This window comes from Hippocampus bargibanti, linkage group LG03 (assembly GCF_051943395.1).
Source record: "Hippocampus bargibanti isolate YZ-2025 linkage group LG03, ASM5194339v1, whole genome shotgun sequence".
NCBI lineage: Eukaryota > Metazoa > Chordata > Actinopteri > Syngnathiformes > Syngnathidae > Hippocampus > Hippocampus bargibanti.
This window is the reverse complement of record NC_142736.1, coordinates 10954209-10974847: the sequence shown is the minus strand read 5'-3', so window position 1 is coordinate 10974847 and position 20639 is coordinate 10954209. Positions and strand designations below refer to the sequence as shown.

General features: G+C 41.9%; 1 protein-coding gene across 1 annotated transcript in view; it reads left to right on the top strand.

Annotated features, from left to right (window-relative positions):
* Positions 1 to 20639, top strand: part of samd4a (sterile alpha motif domain containing 4A) — an 88033-nt gene that overhangs the window by 64175 nt on the left and 3219 nt on the right. Inside the window, exons 12-13 of the mRNA XM_088991941.1 lie at positions 4428 to 4511; positions 18217 to 20639. The exon at positions 18217 to 20639 is cut by the window's right edge and continues 3219 nt beyond it. Coding sequence (XP_088848067.1) covers positions 4428 to 4511; positions 18217 to 18245 — 113 coding nt within the window. The 3' untranslated portion in view covers positions 18246 to 20639. The remainder of the gene's footprint in view (positions 1 to 4427; positions 4512 to 18216) is intronic.

Here is a 20639-nt window from a genome sequence, read left to right as displayed (position 1 = left end):
TTTCTGTGAATAATTCAGAGTCAAATCTCATCCGTAAGATTAAACCAAAACAAGACTGTAATGTCATCTGATGGGTCAGATATAATTACAGACTGGCCAATACTGGCCCCTGGGTCAAAATTTGGCAAACTGTGGGTTAAAAGGAACAGCCTAAAGACATTGACAACATATAGTTCAGCCAGTACGCACCCAGGAAAAGAGGCTTCGATTTTGCCCCTCTGGTATATATATATTTTTTTATTTCATTCATTGATTCATTCATTCAGTCATTCATTTTCCGATCTGCTCATTCTAATAATAATTATAATTATAATTATAATTATAATTATTATTATTGTTGTTGTTGTTAGTGTTATCAATATTATAATGACAATGAATACAAATAATAGCACGTCGACTTCCCGGTGCAGAGCTTGTCAGTTCAAGACCCAGTCCGGCCTCCCTGTGTGGAGTTTGCAAGTTCTCCCTGGGTATTTGTGGGGTTTTTCTGGGTACTCCGGTTTCCCCCCATACTTCAAAAACATGCATGGCAGGCTGATTGAGCACACCGAATTGTGAGTCTGTGTGTTGTTCGTCTCCATGTGCCCTGCGATTGGCTGGCAATCGGTTCAGGGAGTCCCCCGTCTGCCTGCCCGAAGATGGTTGGGATAGACTCCACCACCCCTCGCAACTCTCGCGAGCAATAAGATGAATGAATGAATGAAAATATAATAATTGATTACTGCTGAAACGCCATCTTCGTGTCTCACCCTGAAAGCCAACAATAGAATAAAAAAAAAACTACCGTATTTTACGGGGTATAAGGCGTACCAGATTGTAGGGCGCACCCCCAATGGATGGTTTATTTTCAAACTTTTCCATATGTAAGGCGCACCTTCAATGAATGAAAAACGTTTTCTAAATACAATACAGTAAAGTCGTTATATCGATATTAAAGGGAGTCCGAAAAAATATCGATATAACCGGGACTATCGATATATCCGACCCTGTTTGCATGTAATTTTCTCCGTGCATGCATAGAAATAGTATCGATATAACCGGGACTATCGATATATCCGATATCGATATAACGAGACTTTACTGTATATGAATTCATAAAATGTTCCAAAGGCATACCACGTTTTGAGGCGCTCAAGTAGAGGCTCGGGCTATGCATGACTTCTTCTCCAGGGTGAAATTGAGTCTGTGTCTTCTGACAGTATTTGCAAGACCTCATGGCTCAATATTACTTCACATATAAGACCCCCGCCCCCTTCTCTATGCCGCCAAACGTAAACCTGCTGCATACCCCATTGCCTCCCCCCTTCCTCCAGATGACTTGCACAGTGCGAAAGAGAGATGTTTACACCCTAGCTAATTGCTATCTATTAGCTATCTAGCTATCTATTAGCGATATAGCTATTTAACTGGCTAGCTATCTAGGTAGCTATCTATTAGCTATGTTCTTGAGCGTTTTGAAAGGCGCTTATAAATACAGTGAGACTTCAACTTACAAACACCTTATCTTACGAACTTTTCATCTTACGAACGTCAAATTTATGAAAATTAAACCTTATAATAAGCACTATTTTCATAATACATACCCACCACGGCTGGTCCATCAAGCACACGACCTTCGGATCTGGCGAAGTGATCTTCGGCGGAAGCACACGGCCGAACAGCGCTCCAGCCGGCGCTACTTTCTACACCCCCTCTCATTGAATGCACACGTCGATCGCCTACTTGGAGCTTTTTGCTGATATTTTTGGATGGGACCGAATAAAAACCACCATAGGCTCGTGTTCAGCCCAAGACGACACAAAATAAAATCACCGTCGCTGAGAAGAAGGAGATAATTGAAAAGCGCGAACGAGGTGTGCGTTTGTGTGATTTAGTGGCCGAGCACGGCTATGCTAAGTCAACCATTGCTACCATTCTCCGGAACAGAAAAGCCATCAAAGGTGCGTCTGTTGCAAAAGGTGTTTCCGTGCTCTCAAAGCTACGGTCTCGGGCAATCAAAGAAGTTGAAAAACCTCTGTTAATTTAGATTAACGAAAAGCAGCTATCCGGCGACAGCGTGAGTAAAGAAAGCTATTTTATGCGAGAAAGCACGGCTAATTCACGCCGATATCGCCATGCGCCAACCTGGAAGTTCGCCGCTTATTGAGGATTTTAAAGCCAGTAACGGATGGTTCGAGAACATCTGAGCGCAGGAGGAGATGGCTGCAGCATCAAGTGAGCTCATAAAGGCAATGTTGGCAAAGTAGAATGATGTGCAGACTTTTACCGAACAGTTCCATTCAGAAAACACTGTGGCTATGACAATCATCAACATAATGAACAATAATGTGATGCCTCAGCTTCGTAAGACCTTACAAGTCAGAAAGCAACAGGCGTCGATTAAGAGGTTTTTAATCAGCAAAAATGATGAAGAGAGTCTCCAAAGAAAAAAGAAGAGAAGCCACACCAGAGGTTAAGTTACCAACAGTCCTTATGGAAGGTGACTCTCCTTCCATAAGCCATCAACGACCATCAAAAAGGTAAATAAAACTTTATTTTACAGCACAGTTTATTTCTTTAATTGCAGTCCTCATCTAATGTGCATCTCTTTCCAAACAGCAATTCCCTTTGACCTTCGACCTCCAACGCCATTCCATCAAGCCATTAATGACCATCACAAATGTAAATAAAGTGACTTTAAGATACAATGCAGTGTATTTCTTTCATTACAATACAATAGCACATTTATTATACATAGAATAAGGTATGTTGTGTGTAGTTTTAAGGCTTATTTAGTTGAAAAGTATCTTCTTCTCCTTCCTTGAAAAGTATATTTTATGGAAACCCGGGAACGGATTATTCCCATTTTAATGGTTTCCTATGGGACAAAACATTGAGATACACACTTTTCGCCTGACACACTCTGTCTGGGAACCAATTAAGTTCGTAAATTGAGGTCTCACTGTACAATGAATTATTTTTATTATCATCATTATTATTAATATTATTATTATTATAGCTTTCAGCTATAAAGCTAGCTATCCACTATCTAGCTGGCTGGCTGGCTATCTAACAAGGTATCTGTTGGCTATCTATTGGCTGGCTAGCTAGCTTTCTATCTATATGAGTTACTTCTGGGTTGAGTGAACCCTGGCGCGTTTGGCTGCCACTGCTCACCGACAGAAAAACCTATTCTGCGATTGTAAATTGACCTTGACAGTTTTGAAATGCGCTTATAAATCAAATGTATTATTATTATTATTATTATTATTATTATTATTATTATTATTATTATTATTATTATTATAAGGCGCACCTGCATATAAAGTGCAGGGTCATCTTTTGAAGAAAATTAAGGCTTTTCGGTAAGCCTTATACATCAGAAAATATGGTAGTTGACTACAGCAATGTCATGTTGAGTGTGCCATGAGCTTCTGCTGTGTCACAGCAGCAATTGACAGAAAAGCAGGGACCTCTGGCAAAGCTCCTCAACTGCCAGGATATTGGAGGGTGTGCATAGGGAACAAAGGGGAAGAAAACTATGCAGGGCAGGGAAAGCGTGAGGGTCCCACAATGGGGCTTTGTGCAGTGAGGACAACTCTCTGGCCCAACTTCCCTGCCTTTCTCTCTCTCTCTCTCTCTCTCTCTCTCTCTCTCTCTCTCTCTCTGTGCCTGACCCACTCTCTTTCTTGGCCCTCTCATGTCTTCCTCTCTCCCATCGCTGCAGAGTCATGCACACGTTGCACTCTCAGATGAAGTCAGCCCCCTTCGGTCTTGTTTTCCATGCACATAAGTCCAAAGTGTTTGGGAAGACACACATTAATCGAGGTACAATATTGGAAAGGCAAGGAATGTGCGTGTGCCATTTTGTCTGTCCCTGTGTATGTTTGTCTTGGTCTTTGTTCACAGGGTTAGGAGAGTGAGAGAGAAAATGTGGATGTGTTTTGGAGGGACGGAGGCTGGTCATTGAAGCCTATAAATAGCCGACTGTGGATGACCGCCTAACTCCGCTTTTCTCTCTGACCGCAAGGGATTTTCACTGCCCCGTCTGTATTGAGGACTCAGCTAAAGACTGTATAGCTAGACAGGGTTGCTTGGTAGCACAGCCGAAATATATGAGCAACACGCCCTTAAAAACTCTTCAACCTCAACCCAGCCCTCTCCCAAACATCCACTCACTTCAAGAGCAGAAGCAGTGGCAGTCAACAGAATTTGTTACCTGGGAGACACGTGCACACACACAAACACACGCACACACACACACACACGCACACACACACACACACACACACACACACACACACACACACACACGCACACACACACACACTCATCCTTCCTCATTCATATGTATCAATGTGAATCACTGATTGTTTTAGCTCGAGTTGTAAAGTATTCATTATTTCCATTATATAATATGCATGTGTTTCTTTTCCCCGTGTATACAGATCTTCAGTTGCCAGTTACGGAGCCGGACATCAATAACCGTCTTGAATCCTTATGTTTGAGTATGACAGAACACGCATTGGGAGGTGAGCCGCATTTTCACAGTCATTCAATGTCTGCTTTGACGTTTTGTACTGGAAATGCACATTTTATTATTTCCAAACCGTTTTCATAGTTACAGTACCGGACCGTTGTCTTTGGATTGGATTTGCCTTTATTAGTCTCGCAGTGGAGAAATTTACATTTCATTTGACCAGCACCTTTACTCTCTGCTGTGAATATTTTACTTCCTCATGGAAAGAATATACTAAAATTAGAAAATGTTAGAATTAGAAATGTTTTTCAGTGAGAGCCACACACGCTCGCACACACATGCACACGCACGTGATTTCAACAAAATGTCAGAATATATTATTTAAAATAACTTTGTGATAAGACTCACCATTAATATGAATAGTTTTCCGTTCCTCGTGATAGGTAAAAAAAAAATACAGCCAAACGATCGGAATGAAAGTCAACTTCCTGGGTCCATAGGCGAAGTTACTGCTAGCTAGCCTGCACACTGATCATTAGCTTGCACGCTTGCTTTCTGCTGTCTCTCACAGAAGTATATTGATGCCAATGTTAGCATGGGGCTTGTCAACATGCCACTGATATTCATTTTCTTTTTCATTCATGGTATTAGTTGTGTTAAATTCATCCTGTGTACTTGACATCTCATTTACATCAGATTCTTTTCTTACAGACAGTGTTTTTAGGTGTCCAATTACCTGACATGTTTCGGCGTATACTTCCCACCTTCATCACTGACACTCTGACATGTCAGGTAATTGAACACCTAAAAACACTGTCTGTAAGAAAAGAATCTGTTGTAAATTACATTCATGGTATTGTTTCATTGCAAATTTGAATCACGGAAGGCTACAATTGATGGGGAAACCCCGTTTACAGATCTGTGATGGAGCAGCTCCCCAAGCAGTGGGGTGTGGCCTTCTCTGATACAATTTTTGTTTCTTCTTGGGAGGGGTTAAAGTCTGACACACAACCTTGCCCAACCAACTTTGCATAACCACCCCTTTCCCGATTGCAGGATGTTTGGTACTAGTTAAGAGTTAATCATAAGATCAGAATCAGAATCATCTTTACAATGTGCAAAATATCAAGCAGACAGTGGTTCAAGTGAGTACAGAGCTAGAGCTACAATGATTATAACGGGATGCTGTTCCACAGGGTTGTGAAGAATTGCAAAGAGCCACTGTACAGTTATAAGATACAAGTTAATAAGGTTAAAATTCCCATTTCCACTTTATTAGTCATCTCTCGGTGATTCAGAGCGACTCCATCCTGCCAAAGAGCCGGGAACTTCTGAAAGAGACACTTTGAAACCACTTAAACTCGTCTGCTTTTTACCATCAGAAATACACAGGGTGTGACACACTTCCCTTCGTAGGCTTTCCATGACAGTGATAGTCCCTCTGACTAGTTCCGTGCGCTTGATGGTTTTTTTGCCGCAGCTTTTTTTTAGTTTTATTTCAATACCAAGGGTGGGTTGAAAAATCACTGGCTTGATGACACAGTGTGATTCAAATAATACAAATGCAACATATTCTCATGAAAACAGAGTTGCATGTTTCTGTCACACTCTAAAATTAGTCTTTATTTGAGAAAAACTTGTCAGCAACAGTCTTGTTGCCATACTTTGCAAAACTGTTAAAGGACAACTGACACCATTTTTTGTATCCTAACTGACATCAGAAAAAAGTTTTGTATCATCTGAAATACCCAAAACACGCAGGCTTATATTTTTAGTCAAATGTAAAACACCAATAAAAATAACGTGTCCCAAAATTACTTCAAAATGACCTCGGAAACGGTCAGTTTCAGAAGGTCCCACCCCCTTGTTCGTGACGTCACGCCAAGACGTCTTGCCTTGCTCGAGAATCAAAACAATGGCTTCAGATTCGGAGAAGATGCTTTCTTGTTACTCATCCAGTGATGAATATGATTCAAATAGTTCTGAAGAGGAAAGCATAAATGTTTGCAATCGATTAAAGAAGTTATTCCGTGTCATTTTGAGGCATCTGGACTGAAATGTAACGTCCCAGTAAATGCACAAGATGGCGCCCAAGCTCCATTGGAAATGGGCTTATTTGTCTCCTGGGAATTTGTGTCAGTTCGTATCAAATAGTCGTCTTGGTGCAACACACAACAATTCAAGATCGCGTTATTTATGTGTTTACCTTCTAATTTCACCATCAACACAAAGTTTTCAGACCAATCAAAGCACCCAAAATGTATTGTGTGTCGCTTTCTCGGTCAGTGACAATACCTACCGTGACGTCACGGTAGGTATCGTCACCAACTCAAAAAGAAGACTAAGTCTTAAAACATAAAATATAGCTATATGTGGTGGAATCTTAGTAAAATACGCTCAGTAGAGGTCATTTGAAGTGATTTTACAAATTATGGACACAACTTGTCCGGAGGCGTCGGTTGTCCTTGAAGCGGGTATTTTGGTAATATAGTAAATGAGTAGTCAACAACAGATCTGCTCTTGAAAATATTTTGGTCTAAACGTTCACTTCTGTGGGGTGAAATGAGGAACGAATATCCATCCGTCCATTGTCTAATCCGCTTCTCCTTGCAAATTTCCCCATTGTGGGATGATTAAAGGTTTGCTTATTCTGAAGAGTCGAGGGGCGTGCTGGAGCATATCCCAGCTGTATTCCAGTAGGGAGGAGACAGTCTTAACCGGTTGCCAGCCAAACAAGACGAACAACCATCCGCGCTGTATGCATGTGTGTCTGTGCATAATGTACAATAACTTTTCCCCAGGGTTACAGTCATTGCCACCCCCACTTAACTCATCTGAAGAGAAGACAGTCAGGCCTCAGACCTCCACACAGAAATGGACAGGCGTTGCTTGTGTATGTCTCAGCAGTCGGGAAGGCACAGAATAGAACCGAGCAATGGAACGTAGGCCCTTCCTTAAAAAAGAAACCGTGTGTAACTATCTTGGACAGTGGTGACTGAAAGTGTTGGCTGTTAGTTTTAACTTGAATTATTTTACTTTTCAGATTGCATTTATTTTCTCAATTCCAAAAAAACTATAGTCAGTTTGTGTTGTTTGTGTTAATTTTGGAAACAAATACCATATACAGCACTACAGGAAATGACTTAATACAAATTATTTTATTTATTTTTATTAGTTTATTAGTTTATTTATTTTGTGTATTGCTTTACTAGTCTCGCAGTGGAGAAGTTTGCATTTAACAGCAGCAAAGTTATGAAAAGAATGACAGTAGAAAAACAAAATACCGGTCCCTCCAAAGCAAATCAAGTACCATGATGCTTGCTAAAGTCGGAACCAACATTTCAAATTGTCCCATGTACACCACAATAACAGCTATTATTTTTGACTACGAGATGCCCATTTCACGGTAAGATCAGCGCATTGTCATCAAATGGTGAGGAAAGTTTTTGCTTTTTTGAATATTGCTGTGCCGGTGACCATTTTGTGTTTGGGAGCCTTTTACTGAGCGATTTTCTTGTTCTGTAGCCACAACGGGACATAAGTCTTCTTGTGCCAGTCCCAAGCCCGGATAAATACAGAGGGTTGTGTCAGGAAGGGCATCCAACGTAACAGCTTGGCCAAAACAAACATGCGGATCAAACCTCTAAAGATGGAGGACACTGATTTGCTGTGGCGACCCCTTGAAGGGAAAAGCTGAAAGGAAAAGAAGATTAATTTGCTCTAGATCAGGGGTCCCCAACCTTTTTTCGCCACGGACCGGTTTAATATCAGACAATATTTTCACGGACCGGCAGATAAATACAACAAAATAAAATTATACGACAGGCATGGAAACTGTTTTCTTCTTTCTTTTAAATGTAATAATAAACATGAATCCATTGTGTATTTTTATTCAACTTTATTAACAGAGTCCTGGTAACATCACGCCAACAACAACATATGTAACATCGTCTCTGCCTCTTAACGCTCAATGGTCACGGTGGTAGTGTTTAAACGTGCCTTAAAAATAAGATACACCACAAAAACAAGTGCAAAGCGCATGAAAAATAAAAAAAAGTCACTACAACTGAATCAGTGGGACCCCTAAGCTTGTTTCTCTGCAACGAGACGGTCCCATCTAGGGATAATGGGAGACAATGACACCCGAAGTGTCTTGCTTATGTCCATTCTACTCCGTAGTTTTGTTTTGGTATTGTAATAAGGTGCACACGTTTTCACTGTATCTACCCCGGTCAAGGATGACGCTTCTTACTGATGTCACAACGTTTATTGTGAAACACTTGGAACACCGTGAAAACTATAAAGGACATTGAAACGACAACATTACAATAAGTTCGACAAAACATTCAGTCAATAACGTAATTAATAACGCACCGTGTGCACCGTGTGCACCTTACTAACCGAAAGCAGATAAACGTTGATGTGGACTTTACACTGTCGTTCTCTATCTAGCAGTTGCTCTGCTTCTGTCTCTCTCTAGCATCAGTCTCGTTCTGTCTGTCTCGCCTTGCTCTCGTTTATCGAAAACACATGACACGGAAGCGAAAGTGATGACAAAACATTATAAATAAAGTATCGAAGACGATTTTTACAAAAACACACATATAAAGGTTCGCATAGAAATGTTAAACACTTTTACAGAACAACAAGTCCAAATAAATTATATTTTTGTTGTCATTGCAACCGATGGCAAGATACCCGCCAGTTACAAGTTATGTAAGTTTACCAATCTGGCAGTGCAATGTGCTGTTTGTAAGTGAGGCTTGAACTTGTCATAGAATGAGGGGATCGGGCCCTCACTGTCATGGTGGAAGAATAACACATCTGTCAAAATACTGATAGAAGATTTCAGAGAAAAAAACCAACAGTTTGACAGCTGTTGCCTTGAGGGCTGGTTGGGAAAATGTTACCAAGCTACGCTTTTTATTCCATAGAAACAAAAGCCTATTAATGCAGTTGTCTTAGCGACTGTGATTTCTTTGTCATTGCTGCCTTCCATGTTTAAGATCCTGATATGTTTTCACAACCTGTGCCTCGACCATATCATTTCGCAGCTTTTCGGTTTGATTAAATTACAAGTTGAGGTGTGGCTGGATTCAGATTTCCCAAATCTGTTTAATTTGATCAATACGGCCCTGCTTTTATTCAATTTACATTAATTTTCAATTCGGGATTCACAATGTTGGTGCCAAAATTACTTTTAAATGGGCTGTATTCCCTGAAGAAGTATAAAACGTGTTGCTCTAACTTGCTGCATTGGTAAAAATAAGACGAGACAGTGAGAAGTGAACCTGTGGCACTTACATCAGTCATGTATGTTGTATGGAACATAAACAGATCAAAGCAAATGATTAGTCCCATACCAGGAATCTGAAGAGAAAAGGTCTTGATTTTCTGAAGGCATGTTCAAAAACAACCTAAAATGGCCAGTTTTAAAAAGCAAATTCATGAACTAGTCAAGTTAGGATTCTTTTATGTCTAAAACCAGAACACTGCGCATCATTGTGATGATAAACTTCTTTTTTTCCTTTTGGTTTTTCCCTTCAGGAGTTGCCACAGCGAATCAGTGTCCTTGCTCCATCTAACCCTGTTTTGTTCATCCTCTTCTCTCACACCAGCTACCTTCATGTCCTCTTTCATTACATCCATAAACCTCTTCTCTAGTCTTCCCCTCGGTCTCCTGCCTTGCGGTTCAAGAATCCGCATCTTTCTCCCAATATATTCACTCTCTCTCCTCTGGACATGTCCAACCCATGTCAGTCTGACCTCTGACTTTCTCTCCAAAACCTCTAATATGAGCTGTCCCTCTAATTTACCCATTCCTGATCCTATCCAACCTGGTCACTCCCAAAGAAAACCTCAACATCTTCAGCCCTGCTACCTCCAGCTCTGCTTCCTGTCTTTTCTTCAGTGGCACTGTCCAAACATCATGGCTGGTCTCACCACTGTTTTATACACTTTTCCTTTCATCCTCGCTGAAACCCTTCTATCACACATCACACCTGACATTTTACTCCAGCCGTTCCAGCCTGCCTGGACACGCTTCTTCACCTCTTTTCCACACTCTCCATTGCTCTGGACAGTTGACCCCAAGTACTTAAAATCCTCCACCTTCTTGATCTCTTCCTCCTGTAACATCACTTCTCTGACTTGGGTCCTTCTCATTCACAACATACGTATATTCCGTCTTGCTGCAACTGATCTTCATTCCTCTCCTTTCCAGGGAAAACCTCCACCTCTCTAGCTTCTCCCCCACCTGTTCCCTGCTCTTGCTACAGAAAACAAAGTCATCTGCAAACGTCATCGTCCAAGGAGTTTCCTGTCTAACTTTGTCTGTCAGCCTTTCCATCACCATAGCAAATAAGAAGGGGCTGAGAGCTGACCCCTGGTCAAGTCCTACCTCCACCAACAGTACACCTCACAACTGTCTTAACAGTCATGATGCATGCCTTACACTGCTCTGACATACTTTCTGTCACTCCAGACTTCCTCATGCAATACCACAGTTCTTCTCTGGGCACCCTGTCACCCGCTTTCTGCAAAGACACAATGCAGTTCCCTCTGACCTTCTCTGTACTTCTCCATCAATATTTTTAAAGCAAATACTACATCTGTCGTACTCAATTTTGGAATGAAACCATACTTCTGCTCACAAATATTCACGTTTGCTCTTCGCCGAGATTCTTTCCCATAATTTGTTTGGATGGCTCATCAGTTTTATTCCTCTGTAGCTGTGGTTATAAGCTAAACATTAGCATTCGCTTTATCCCACTAAGGCAGATTGATTGAAGAATTATAATTATAATCTATAAATCATTTTCAACATCCCCTAGTACTAAATTTCAGCCGGAAGGCAAACGTAGGGCCAACATTGAGACAGAAAACCATTCACACCGACATACACCCTATCACCGAGTGGGAAGTTAGGCGAGTCTACCTTCTTGCTACAATAACAGTAATTAGATTTTATTGTCATTACTAGATGGTGTAAAAAAGGCAGGACGGTGCTTTATTAGTTAGCATGTCGATCTCATAGTTTAGATGTCATGGGTTCTATTACAGGTCCTGGCCTGCATGTACTCCTCGTGCCTGCGAGGTTTTTTTTCCCGGGTTTCTTCCCACAATGCAAAAACATGCATGGCAGGTTGGCAAATGGTTGTTTGTCTATGTGCCCTGCGATTGGCTGGCAACCAGTTTTGGTTCGCCTCCAGGAGGCCTATGATCCTCATCTGGATAAGATGATGAGAAAATGGGTGGATGGATACAGTGCAAAACATTTCACCAAACTTTGGATTTGTGCTAGTACACGACAGGTTAAAGCAAATATGTAAAGCGAACGATGAGAAGGTTTCTTCAGCCGTCATCTGTACAAAAGTGAAGGTTTCGGACGTTTCGCCTCCTATCCAAGAGGCTTCGTCAGCGAACTAAAGTCTGACTGGTCGTATCGGCCCCATTTATATATCCCTAATGTCCAGACATGGTGGCGCCGGACACAGCTATGATAGGTCCCTACTCTCAGGTTGGGGGGGGGGGGGCAGGGGACCCCTCCCTGTGGCCCCACTGATTGTTCCTACATTCCTGACTAACGACTGGCCTATTACCCCCACTCCCCCCGGTATCACCTCATCAGCATAACGACCCTCATCAGCATTGCGAAAGTTGCCTAACCTGTTTTGCCTAAGCAGGCTATTGTATGAACGATCCAAATTGAACCTCACCCCACCAGACCGGTTTAATGATGGATTTTGTTGTTTTATAAGAATCGCTTCTTTTACCCCCCTTTCAAACCATCTATGTTCTTTCGCTAAGATTTTAACCTCATTGTCGTCAAATGAGTGGTTGCTAGCTTTTAGGTGCAAATGTACTGCCGATTGAGGCCCACTAGTATTATCCCTGCGATGTTGATAAAGTCTTTTTTTGAGAATTTGTTGAGTCTCCCCAATGTACTGCTCTTTACAATTTTCATTCTTACAATGTATGGAATAAACTACATTACTTTGTTTTTCATTTGGTAGCCTATCTTTTGGATGCACTAATTTTTGCCTTTACGTGTTTATCGGTTTGAAATAAGTAGGAATTTTATGTTGCCAAAGGACTCTTTGTAATTTTTCAGAAACTCCTGCAATGTATGGTACTGCTACTCCTCTCCTTTTTGAATCTTGAGAATTATTGGTTTCGTTCGCTATTCTTTCTTTCTGACATTTGTTGAATGACCACTGAGGGTACCCACAGTTAGTGAGTGCTCTCCTGATATGTTTTGGCTCCTTTTCTCTACCTTCAGTGCTAGTTGGTATTAGTTTAGCCCTATGCTGGAGGGTTCTGATAACTCCGAGTTTATGTTGTAAAGGGTGGTTAGAGTCAAAAAGTAAGTATTGGTCAGTGTGCGTAGCCTTCCTAAAGACTTCTGTTTTTAGCGCTCTGTCCTCTTTTATAATTTCTTTACAATCCAAGAAGGCTAGTTGGTTCTCTTGAATGTCCTAACGAGTAAATTTAATGTTGAAGTCTACAGAGTTGAGGTGATCTGTGAAGGATTGAATTTCTTGTTTCTTAATTATGACAAAAGTATCGTCCACATATCTAAACCAGTGTCTAGGTTTTGTCCCCGGGAAGGATGTGAGGGCCTGTTTCTCCATCTCGTCCATGTAAAGATTAGCCACTATGGGTGAAACTGGTGAGCCCATAGCACAACCATGAATTTGTTTATAAAAATTTTCCCGAAATTGAAAATACATAGTTATTAAGGCAGATTTCTAATAATTGGCAGATGTGATCCGGTTTAAGTTTGGTTCTTTCATGCAGAGAAACATCCGCCAGCAGCCTCGTCCTCACCACTGAGACTGCTGCTGGGGTTGGGACAGATGTAAAGAGAGAAGTCACATCGTATGATGCCAAAGTTTCCTCAGGTTCCAATATGAGGTCTTTGATCCTCTCTACAAACCCTGTGGTGTTCTCTACGTGATATTCTGTGTTACCAACCAACGGAGCTAAAATAGTTTTTAAATATTTGGCTACATTGTATGTAGAGGAGTCAATGCTACAAACAATGGGTCTGAGGGGGAACCCTTCTTTACGTATTTTTGGCAGGCCATAGATACATGGCGTGGCCTCTCCCGGGTATAATCTAAATTACATCTGTTTGTCTATATGTTTTCCTTTCTCTAACTTTTGGAGACAGTCAATCATTTCTTTCTTGTATCTATTGGAAGGGTCCCTTTTTAGTTGCTCATACGTGTTAGAATCACTGATTAACCTATTTATTTTGTCTTCATAATCCAATGTGTTGAGAAGCACTGTGCATCTGCCCTTGTCTGCTGGCAAAATAGTAATATTTTTGTAGAGTAGTTAACGCCTTTCTCTCTTCTAATGTTATGTTGGACGGAGGAAGTTTGGCACTACTGAGAAGAGCTGATATTTTAATGCGTAGATCATCTGCCTCTGCATACGAAAGTTTGTTATTTTTAATAGCCGATTCAGTAGCTGTGATATAATCTATTGTAGGTATAGTTTTAGGAGTCACTGAGAAATTTACACCTTTGGTAAAGGCGGTACCTTTTCTGTCTCTGAGAGATCTCTGTCTGACAAATTTTTGATCCAATTCTCCCTAGCAAACTGTTCATTCCTAATTTTTCGCGTGTTTACCAGTAGCTGAGATTGTTTCAGTACAAGTAATTTTTGAAATTTACCCTTTTGTCTCGCTTTGGTTTTGCTGTGGTGCCTCATATAACCGGATTTAGTAAATTCACACACTTCCTGATAGATTTTGTGGGTAAGTTTAGTTTGTAATCGCTGATAATAAGTTTCTATTTCTGACTGTTTGTTTTTTATCTCTATGTTAAGTCTCCTAATTCGCAAATTTAGAATTTTCCTAGTATAATTTTGTTGCATTTTATCGGCTAAGTATCCGGGTTCCAGGGGTGCTTGCTTCAAGCATTTAGGAATTAACCGGCTCTGTCTACATCTAAGATTGAATCTGAGGTGGTTCTTTAAATCAGCTAATTTAAAGGTGGCCTTTTCTAAGTTACGTACCAGCAGAAGGATGTCTCTCCCAAAGTTGGCAGCAATACGTCTGTGTAAGCTCTCAGTCGTACAGGAGTGGTCCATCGATGAGAAGGTTTCTTCAGCCGTCATCTGTACAAAAGTGAAGCTTTCGGACGTTTCGCCTCCTATCCAAGAGGCTTCTTCAGCGAACTAAAGTCTGACTGGTCGTATCGGCCCCATTTATATATCAGACTTTAGTTCGCTGACGAAGCCTCTTGGATAGGAGGCGAAACGTCCGAAACCTTCACTTTTGTACAGATGACGGCTGAAGAAACCTTCTCATCGATGGACCACTCCTGTACGACTGAGAGCTTACACAGACGTATGTAAAGCGAAACACGCCATTTTTAATTGTAAACAGACTGCATGTAAGATGAAAAGAAATGTGATTCAACTCCATAGATTTATTGTGTCGATGACATGACATCAGCATTAGTCATGTGGACATAATTTTTATTTTTTTTCATGGAGACATCTCAATGAAATATAGAGAAAGAAAAGACCATCTCATTTCCCTATAATAATTGAACTACCTCCCATGTTGCTTTTTTGAGAAAAAAAAATAACACCTACACCAGGGGTCGGCAACCTTTTTGACTAAGAGAGCCATACAAGTAAAATATTTAGAAATGTTTTTCAGTGAGAACCACACAAACACACACAGAAACACACACGTGTCATTTCAACATCCAGCTATTTTCCGTACCGCTTATTCCTCATTAGAGTCGCGGGGGTGCTGGATCCTATCTCAGCTGTCTTCGGGTACGAGGCGGGCGACACCCTGAATTGGTTGCCAGCCAATCACAGGGCACACAAAGACGTACAACAGTCCCTCTCACACTCACACCTAGGGACAATTTGGAGTGGACAATCTGCCTGGGAGGAAACTGGAGGACCCGGAGAAAACCCACGCAGGCCCGGGGAGAACATGCAAACTCCACACAGGGAGGCCAGACTGGGACGCGAACCGGCGACCTCTGCATTGTGAAGTCGGTGTGCTAATCACTCGACTACCGGGCCGCCGTGATTTCAACAAATTTTCAGAATATATTATTTAAAATAACTTTGTGATAATACTCACCATTAATATGAATAGTTTTCCATTCCTCATGATTTGTAAAAAAAATCCAGCCAAACGATCAGAATGAAAGTCAACTTGCCGGGTCCATAGGCGAAGCGACTGCTAGCTAGCCTGCACACTTCTCATTAGCTTGCACGCTTGCTTTCTGCTGTCTCTCACAGAAGTATATTGATGCTTATGTTCGCATAGAGCTTGTCAAAGTGCCACTGATATTCAACTGTTTCATTCATGGTATTGTTTCATTGCAAATTAGAATCAAGGCAGAACTTTTTCTCTCCTCGAAGGTGAATCCTTCCATCCATTCAACCTGAAGTGTAGATACGCCATTTTTTTAAACATCAGGCTTATTTAAAAGGGGACGTTTACCTGTTTCGACATCAAGGGCCATGGGCCAGTACCATCCAATCAAAATTGCGCTTTCCGCCAAACAGGAACAAACAGCGAAAAAGCGAGAATATGTATTTATTTTTATTGACGAACCAGATGCAATCATCAAAAGTCATATATGGCTCGTGAGTTCTGCACCTCGTCCTTATCTTCATGGATTGCCGTCAATTCCAGCTTTGAAATCCGCAGCATATTCCGTGATCGCAGATTTATGCAAGGGACTAAATAATTGAAATCAGTTCCAACCACAGAGCAGGCTGTGCAAGTAAAGTGCCAAAAACACATGACATTCACATTCCTCTGACTGTGTCACAAAGTTTCATTTCATTGATGAACTCTTGTTTTTTCAATCCAAAAAAACTTCCTGACATCTGCCTTCAAGCTTGGTGGCTGATTTCATTGCTTCTATCTACATTTGCGACATGATGAGTCATAGTGAATGGTCCAACTATTTAAGAACAATGTTTATCAACACATAATTGAAAAAAATCATCATGCCATCAAAAGATTAAGAGAATATTGAAAATATCCATTACCAGTGGATGGTCTATCGCTGGTGGACTGATAGAAATGTGAAGCACTTATTTAGAAACTGCTAATGGATGTGGTTCATCGTCCGTCACTCGAATTGTTACTCATCCCAGCGGCAGGGAGTCGATCAGAACCATCGGAATGTCTGCCATTGATGGACTGTCGTTTCGCTGACAAACGATGGAAACATGAGACGTGTGAGTTTTGTTTACAGGGTGATTACACTTGGGTTATTTCCACTGAAGTGTAGGAGGGGCTTCTCATCCGCGGACAGGAAAAAAAACCAGAATATTTGAACATCGCTCGTCAATCTGGTGATCTGTGGTTGTGTTGGTTGCCCGTTCTCCAAGGCTGCTCCTTTTTTAAGTCATGCTGGCCGGTAATGGACGCTGGCTATGTTTTATACATTTCAATCCCACAGACTGCAATGACATGGTGCCATAGGGCCAAAATTTGGTTTCAATAGCAATGATAGCATGACAGACTGTCAGGTTGTCCGCTGGCGAATGATGAATGGCGGAATGGTAAAACTGACTGAACCCCACCCCCCACTGAATGCCGTTCGAATGCTCAGGCAGCACTTCATCGTATCAAGGATAGAGTATCATGGGCTCAGCAGCATGTCAGAAAACCGTTCTTCTGACGCAAAGTAGTAAAGTTTGCATTGTGACATCCAAATGGTTTTGAGGAAATTGGAAAAGGAAATCGACCATCAGATTTATTTCAGGACAAAGTTCAAAAGCCAGTGTCTATAATAGTGTGGGGCGTGATATTGCTATTAGCATGAATAACTTGCTCACCATCCAAGCTGAAATGTACTTACAGGTTTTGGAGCAACGTATGTAGCTATCCATGTCTTTTTCATGCGATTCTCTGCTTATTTCAGACAGACAAGCCAAGCCACATTCTGTCCGTTCCAACAGCACTTCTTTGTAGTGAGCGGGTATGAGAGTAATCTGCCAGCAGTCCAGGCCTGTTTGACATTGAAAATGCGTGCCACATTATCAAGTGCAAAAAAACATCAACTAAAACCACGCCCGGGCTGTTGAGCAACTGAAGTTGTGCATCCTGTAAGAAACACAACGAATCCCACCGACAAACCTTTAGCAATTGGTGTTTGGTCGATGAGAAGGTTTCTTCAGCCGTCATCTGTACAAAAGTGAAGGTTTCGGACGTTTCGCCTCCTATCCAAGAGGCTTCGTCAGCGTCATGTTCGCTGACGAAGCCTCTTGGATAGGAGGCGAAACGTCCGAAACCTTCACTTTTGTACAGATGACGGCTGAAGAAACCTTCTCATCGATGGACCACTCCTGTACGACTGAGAGCTTACAGAGACCAATTGGTGTTTGGCTTTCCCAAACGCTTATTGAAAAAGAAAAGGTAAAACAGTGTACTGAACTGGATAAGGTGTTAAGTGACTTTATCATTAAGTTGCTTTATTCGGTACAGTCCAAACAAATAAAAACACACATTGAAGGTACTATCACCACCATTTTTAATGTACACACATATATGAAATTTGACCCATCACAATTGTGAAATCAGCAAACACACACTGGAGCAGGGGGAGACTAAATTGGCCAAAGAGTTGTTTGGGTTGCCGGTATGTCGTCAGAGATATGGTCTACAACTGGGTTCCCTGATGAGCGATGATTTTAAATGCACACTCAGTTTGCTTTTGTGCCCTTACTAATGCACATTTTTCTCCCATGCTTTTCAGATGGTGCCGATCGCACATCGACAATATGAAATGAGGACAATGGTGGGAGCAGCGGAACCGCATGGCGGGTCACTTTCGGATGCCCTTTCACAACAAGACACCCTGAGGTCATCTTCCCTCCAGTGCCCTCGTCCTGTAGCCAAAGGTAGAGCTCAAGCCAGGGACTGGGAGGCATCCAAGAAACACAAGCCAACACATTGGCTGCGTCCGAGGGGTTGGGAAACACACTTCCTACTATGACCCTCACCATCTCAATCCTGAAGGCACCTGGGGAGAGGAAAGTATCCAACGTAGTCTGGACAGTGTGTGACCAGAGATTCTTGAGGCAGGAAATCAGGTCAGAAGCAGTTCACCCGCAGCAGTAGCAGAGATTCTGGGTCGAAGGATCGGGGCCCACTGAACCCAAAGCCTCAGTTCCCCTCTTCGGATCCTCATGTATACTACACTTTGAGTGCTTGTGGCATTGTCCACATCTGTTCCAGAACTTGGAACCCCCAAAACGAGACAAGCAGATGGATGGCAATCATTCGACTCATTGCTCAGAGTTTGAGTGGCAAACAAAACAGATTATCAATGACGTGTCTCTATTGTTTACATGATGACGCTACTTTCAGAGGGTACAGAAACAAACAAAAAAAGGAATCGGCTTTGAATGTTGAAAAGTCCTGTTATGAAGCTACATCCCATAAGTAGCCATCACGCTAGTTTACAAGCGTACCATTGATGAAACATATGCTAATCGAGAAAAAGAAACGATGATAGGAGAAGACTGGGGATGTCGGTGAAAGGTGCAGAAGTTTGTAGGGACTGGGAAAGTAAGGACGGATTCTGGGAAAAGGGATTTTTGAATGTTTGTAAGAGTAAGACATCAAGAGGCAGGACCTCTGGTGACTTTTAAATGACAAGAGGGAGGAGACGTCATGTCCTATCATGTCGTCAGCGTGTCTTGCGAGTGGAAGGGGAGGTGAGCAGTCAGTTGCATATTGTTTATCTCAAGCTTGGACTGTATAAACGCTTGAATTATAGATCTTTCAGGAAGCCTTGAATGAAGGGGGGAAGGCTTTCATCATTAAGTGGGAATGCAAAACATGCGGGTCGTATTACAAGTGGGATTTTCACATTTTGTCGTTTGTGTTTTGTTAAACCTTTGTTAAACAAGGGTGATTTAATCTGCATATTGCAACTATGTATCTATCTTCCTTGGAGGAAAAGTGAGGAGTAAGGAAATGGGCAAACACTTCAAAGCAATCAGTCCATGAAGGGTTGCCGAACCCAGAGACTGTCCCAACTGGAGGTCGTGCCACCTTCACACTTGGATGCACGCGGTCGACCAACCGCTCCCAGGAGGCCAAAGATAGTTCCGTGGACAACATTTATCGGGGAATTCTATCTTTAAATATTGCGTCTTATCAATAAGGCTGACCAGGATTTCATTGCCATATTTAGGCTTGAGAAGCGGTGTCTGGGAATGCAGACCTACATTCAGACAAGTTCTATATTGAAATGTGGTTAGGAAAAGCGAACAATGGACGCTCCAAGTGATCGAACGAGAGATGTTTCTTTGTTTGCTGTCTTTTGTTTCTAGTTGTTAGTTTTGCCGTTGCATAAGAGCACCGTGCTGCCTTTGTCCCCTGCACTTGATACGAAAATGTGATACACTAACATCCAAATCGACACGACTCATGCGCCAACAGTGGCCATTTGGAGTCAAAGCCAGCTTGCTACCTTACTGTCAGTGGGGTCGCTCGACGCCCCACCCACGCGTCCGTCTTGGCGTTTGGTCGTGTCCGTTAAAATTGTGTGACAGGGCCTGCAGAACTGATTGTGAAGGCGCCCAGATAGATTTCTGACCCTGGTATCAAATAATGCCTATAATGCGATTGGTTAAATGCTATAATATGAAAACACGCGCCTGGAAACAGCGCAACAGAGGAAAAGTAACAAAAGGAAGCTGAAAGACAATTTGGAATTACAGGTAACATCCGAGTTACGACCGGGTTCCGTTCCGACAATACGGTCGTAAGTCAAATGGTCGTAAATCGAAAAGCATTCAATATGGCCGACGTGAGGTTTATACGATGTCAATCTGTTGTTTTTAAAGAACATTTTCTATTGAATACTATTATATACCAAACAGCTTCCAGTTCCATTACAAATCTTATAACTGTTAGTGTCATTTTTATAATTTTATATTTCGTATTATCGATTTTTATTACTGTGTCGTTCTGCTGACCCAAATACGCACGGTTTCCCACGCATACACGCTGTTGAAAAATCGGTCTCCCTGCTAACGGAGAAGCCAGAAGAGGTCGCCCAACACACATGCTGGGACTTGGGCGGATGCCGAAGGAAAAAAGTGTCAAAGTGGCGGTGGCGGCGTGGGCCCGACGCGGTGTTCTCGTCGCGCCACAACGCTACATATG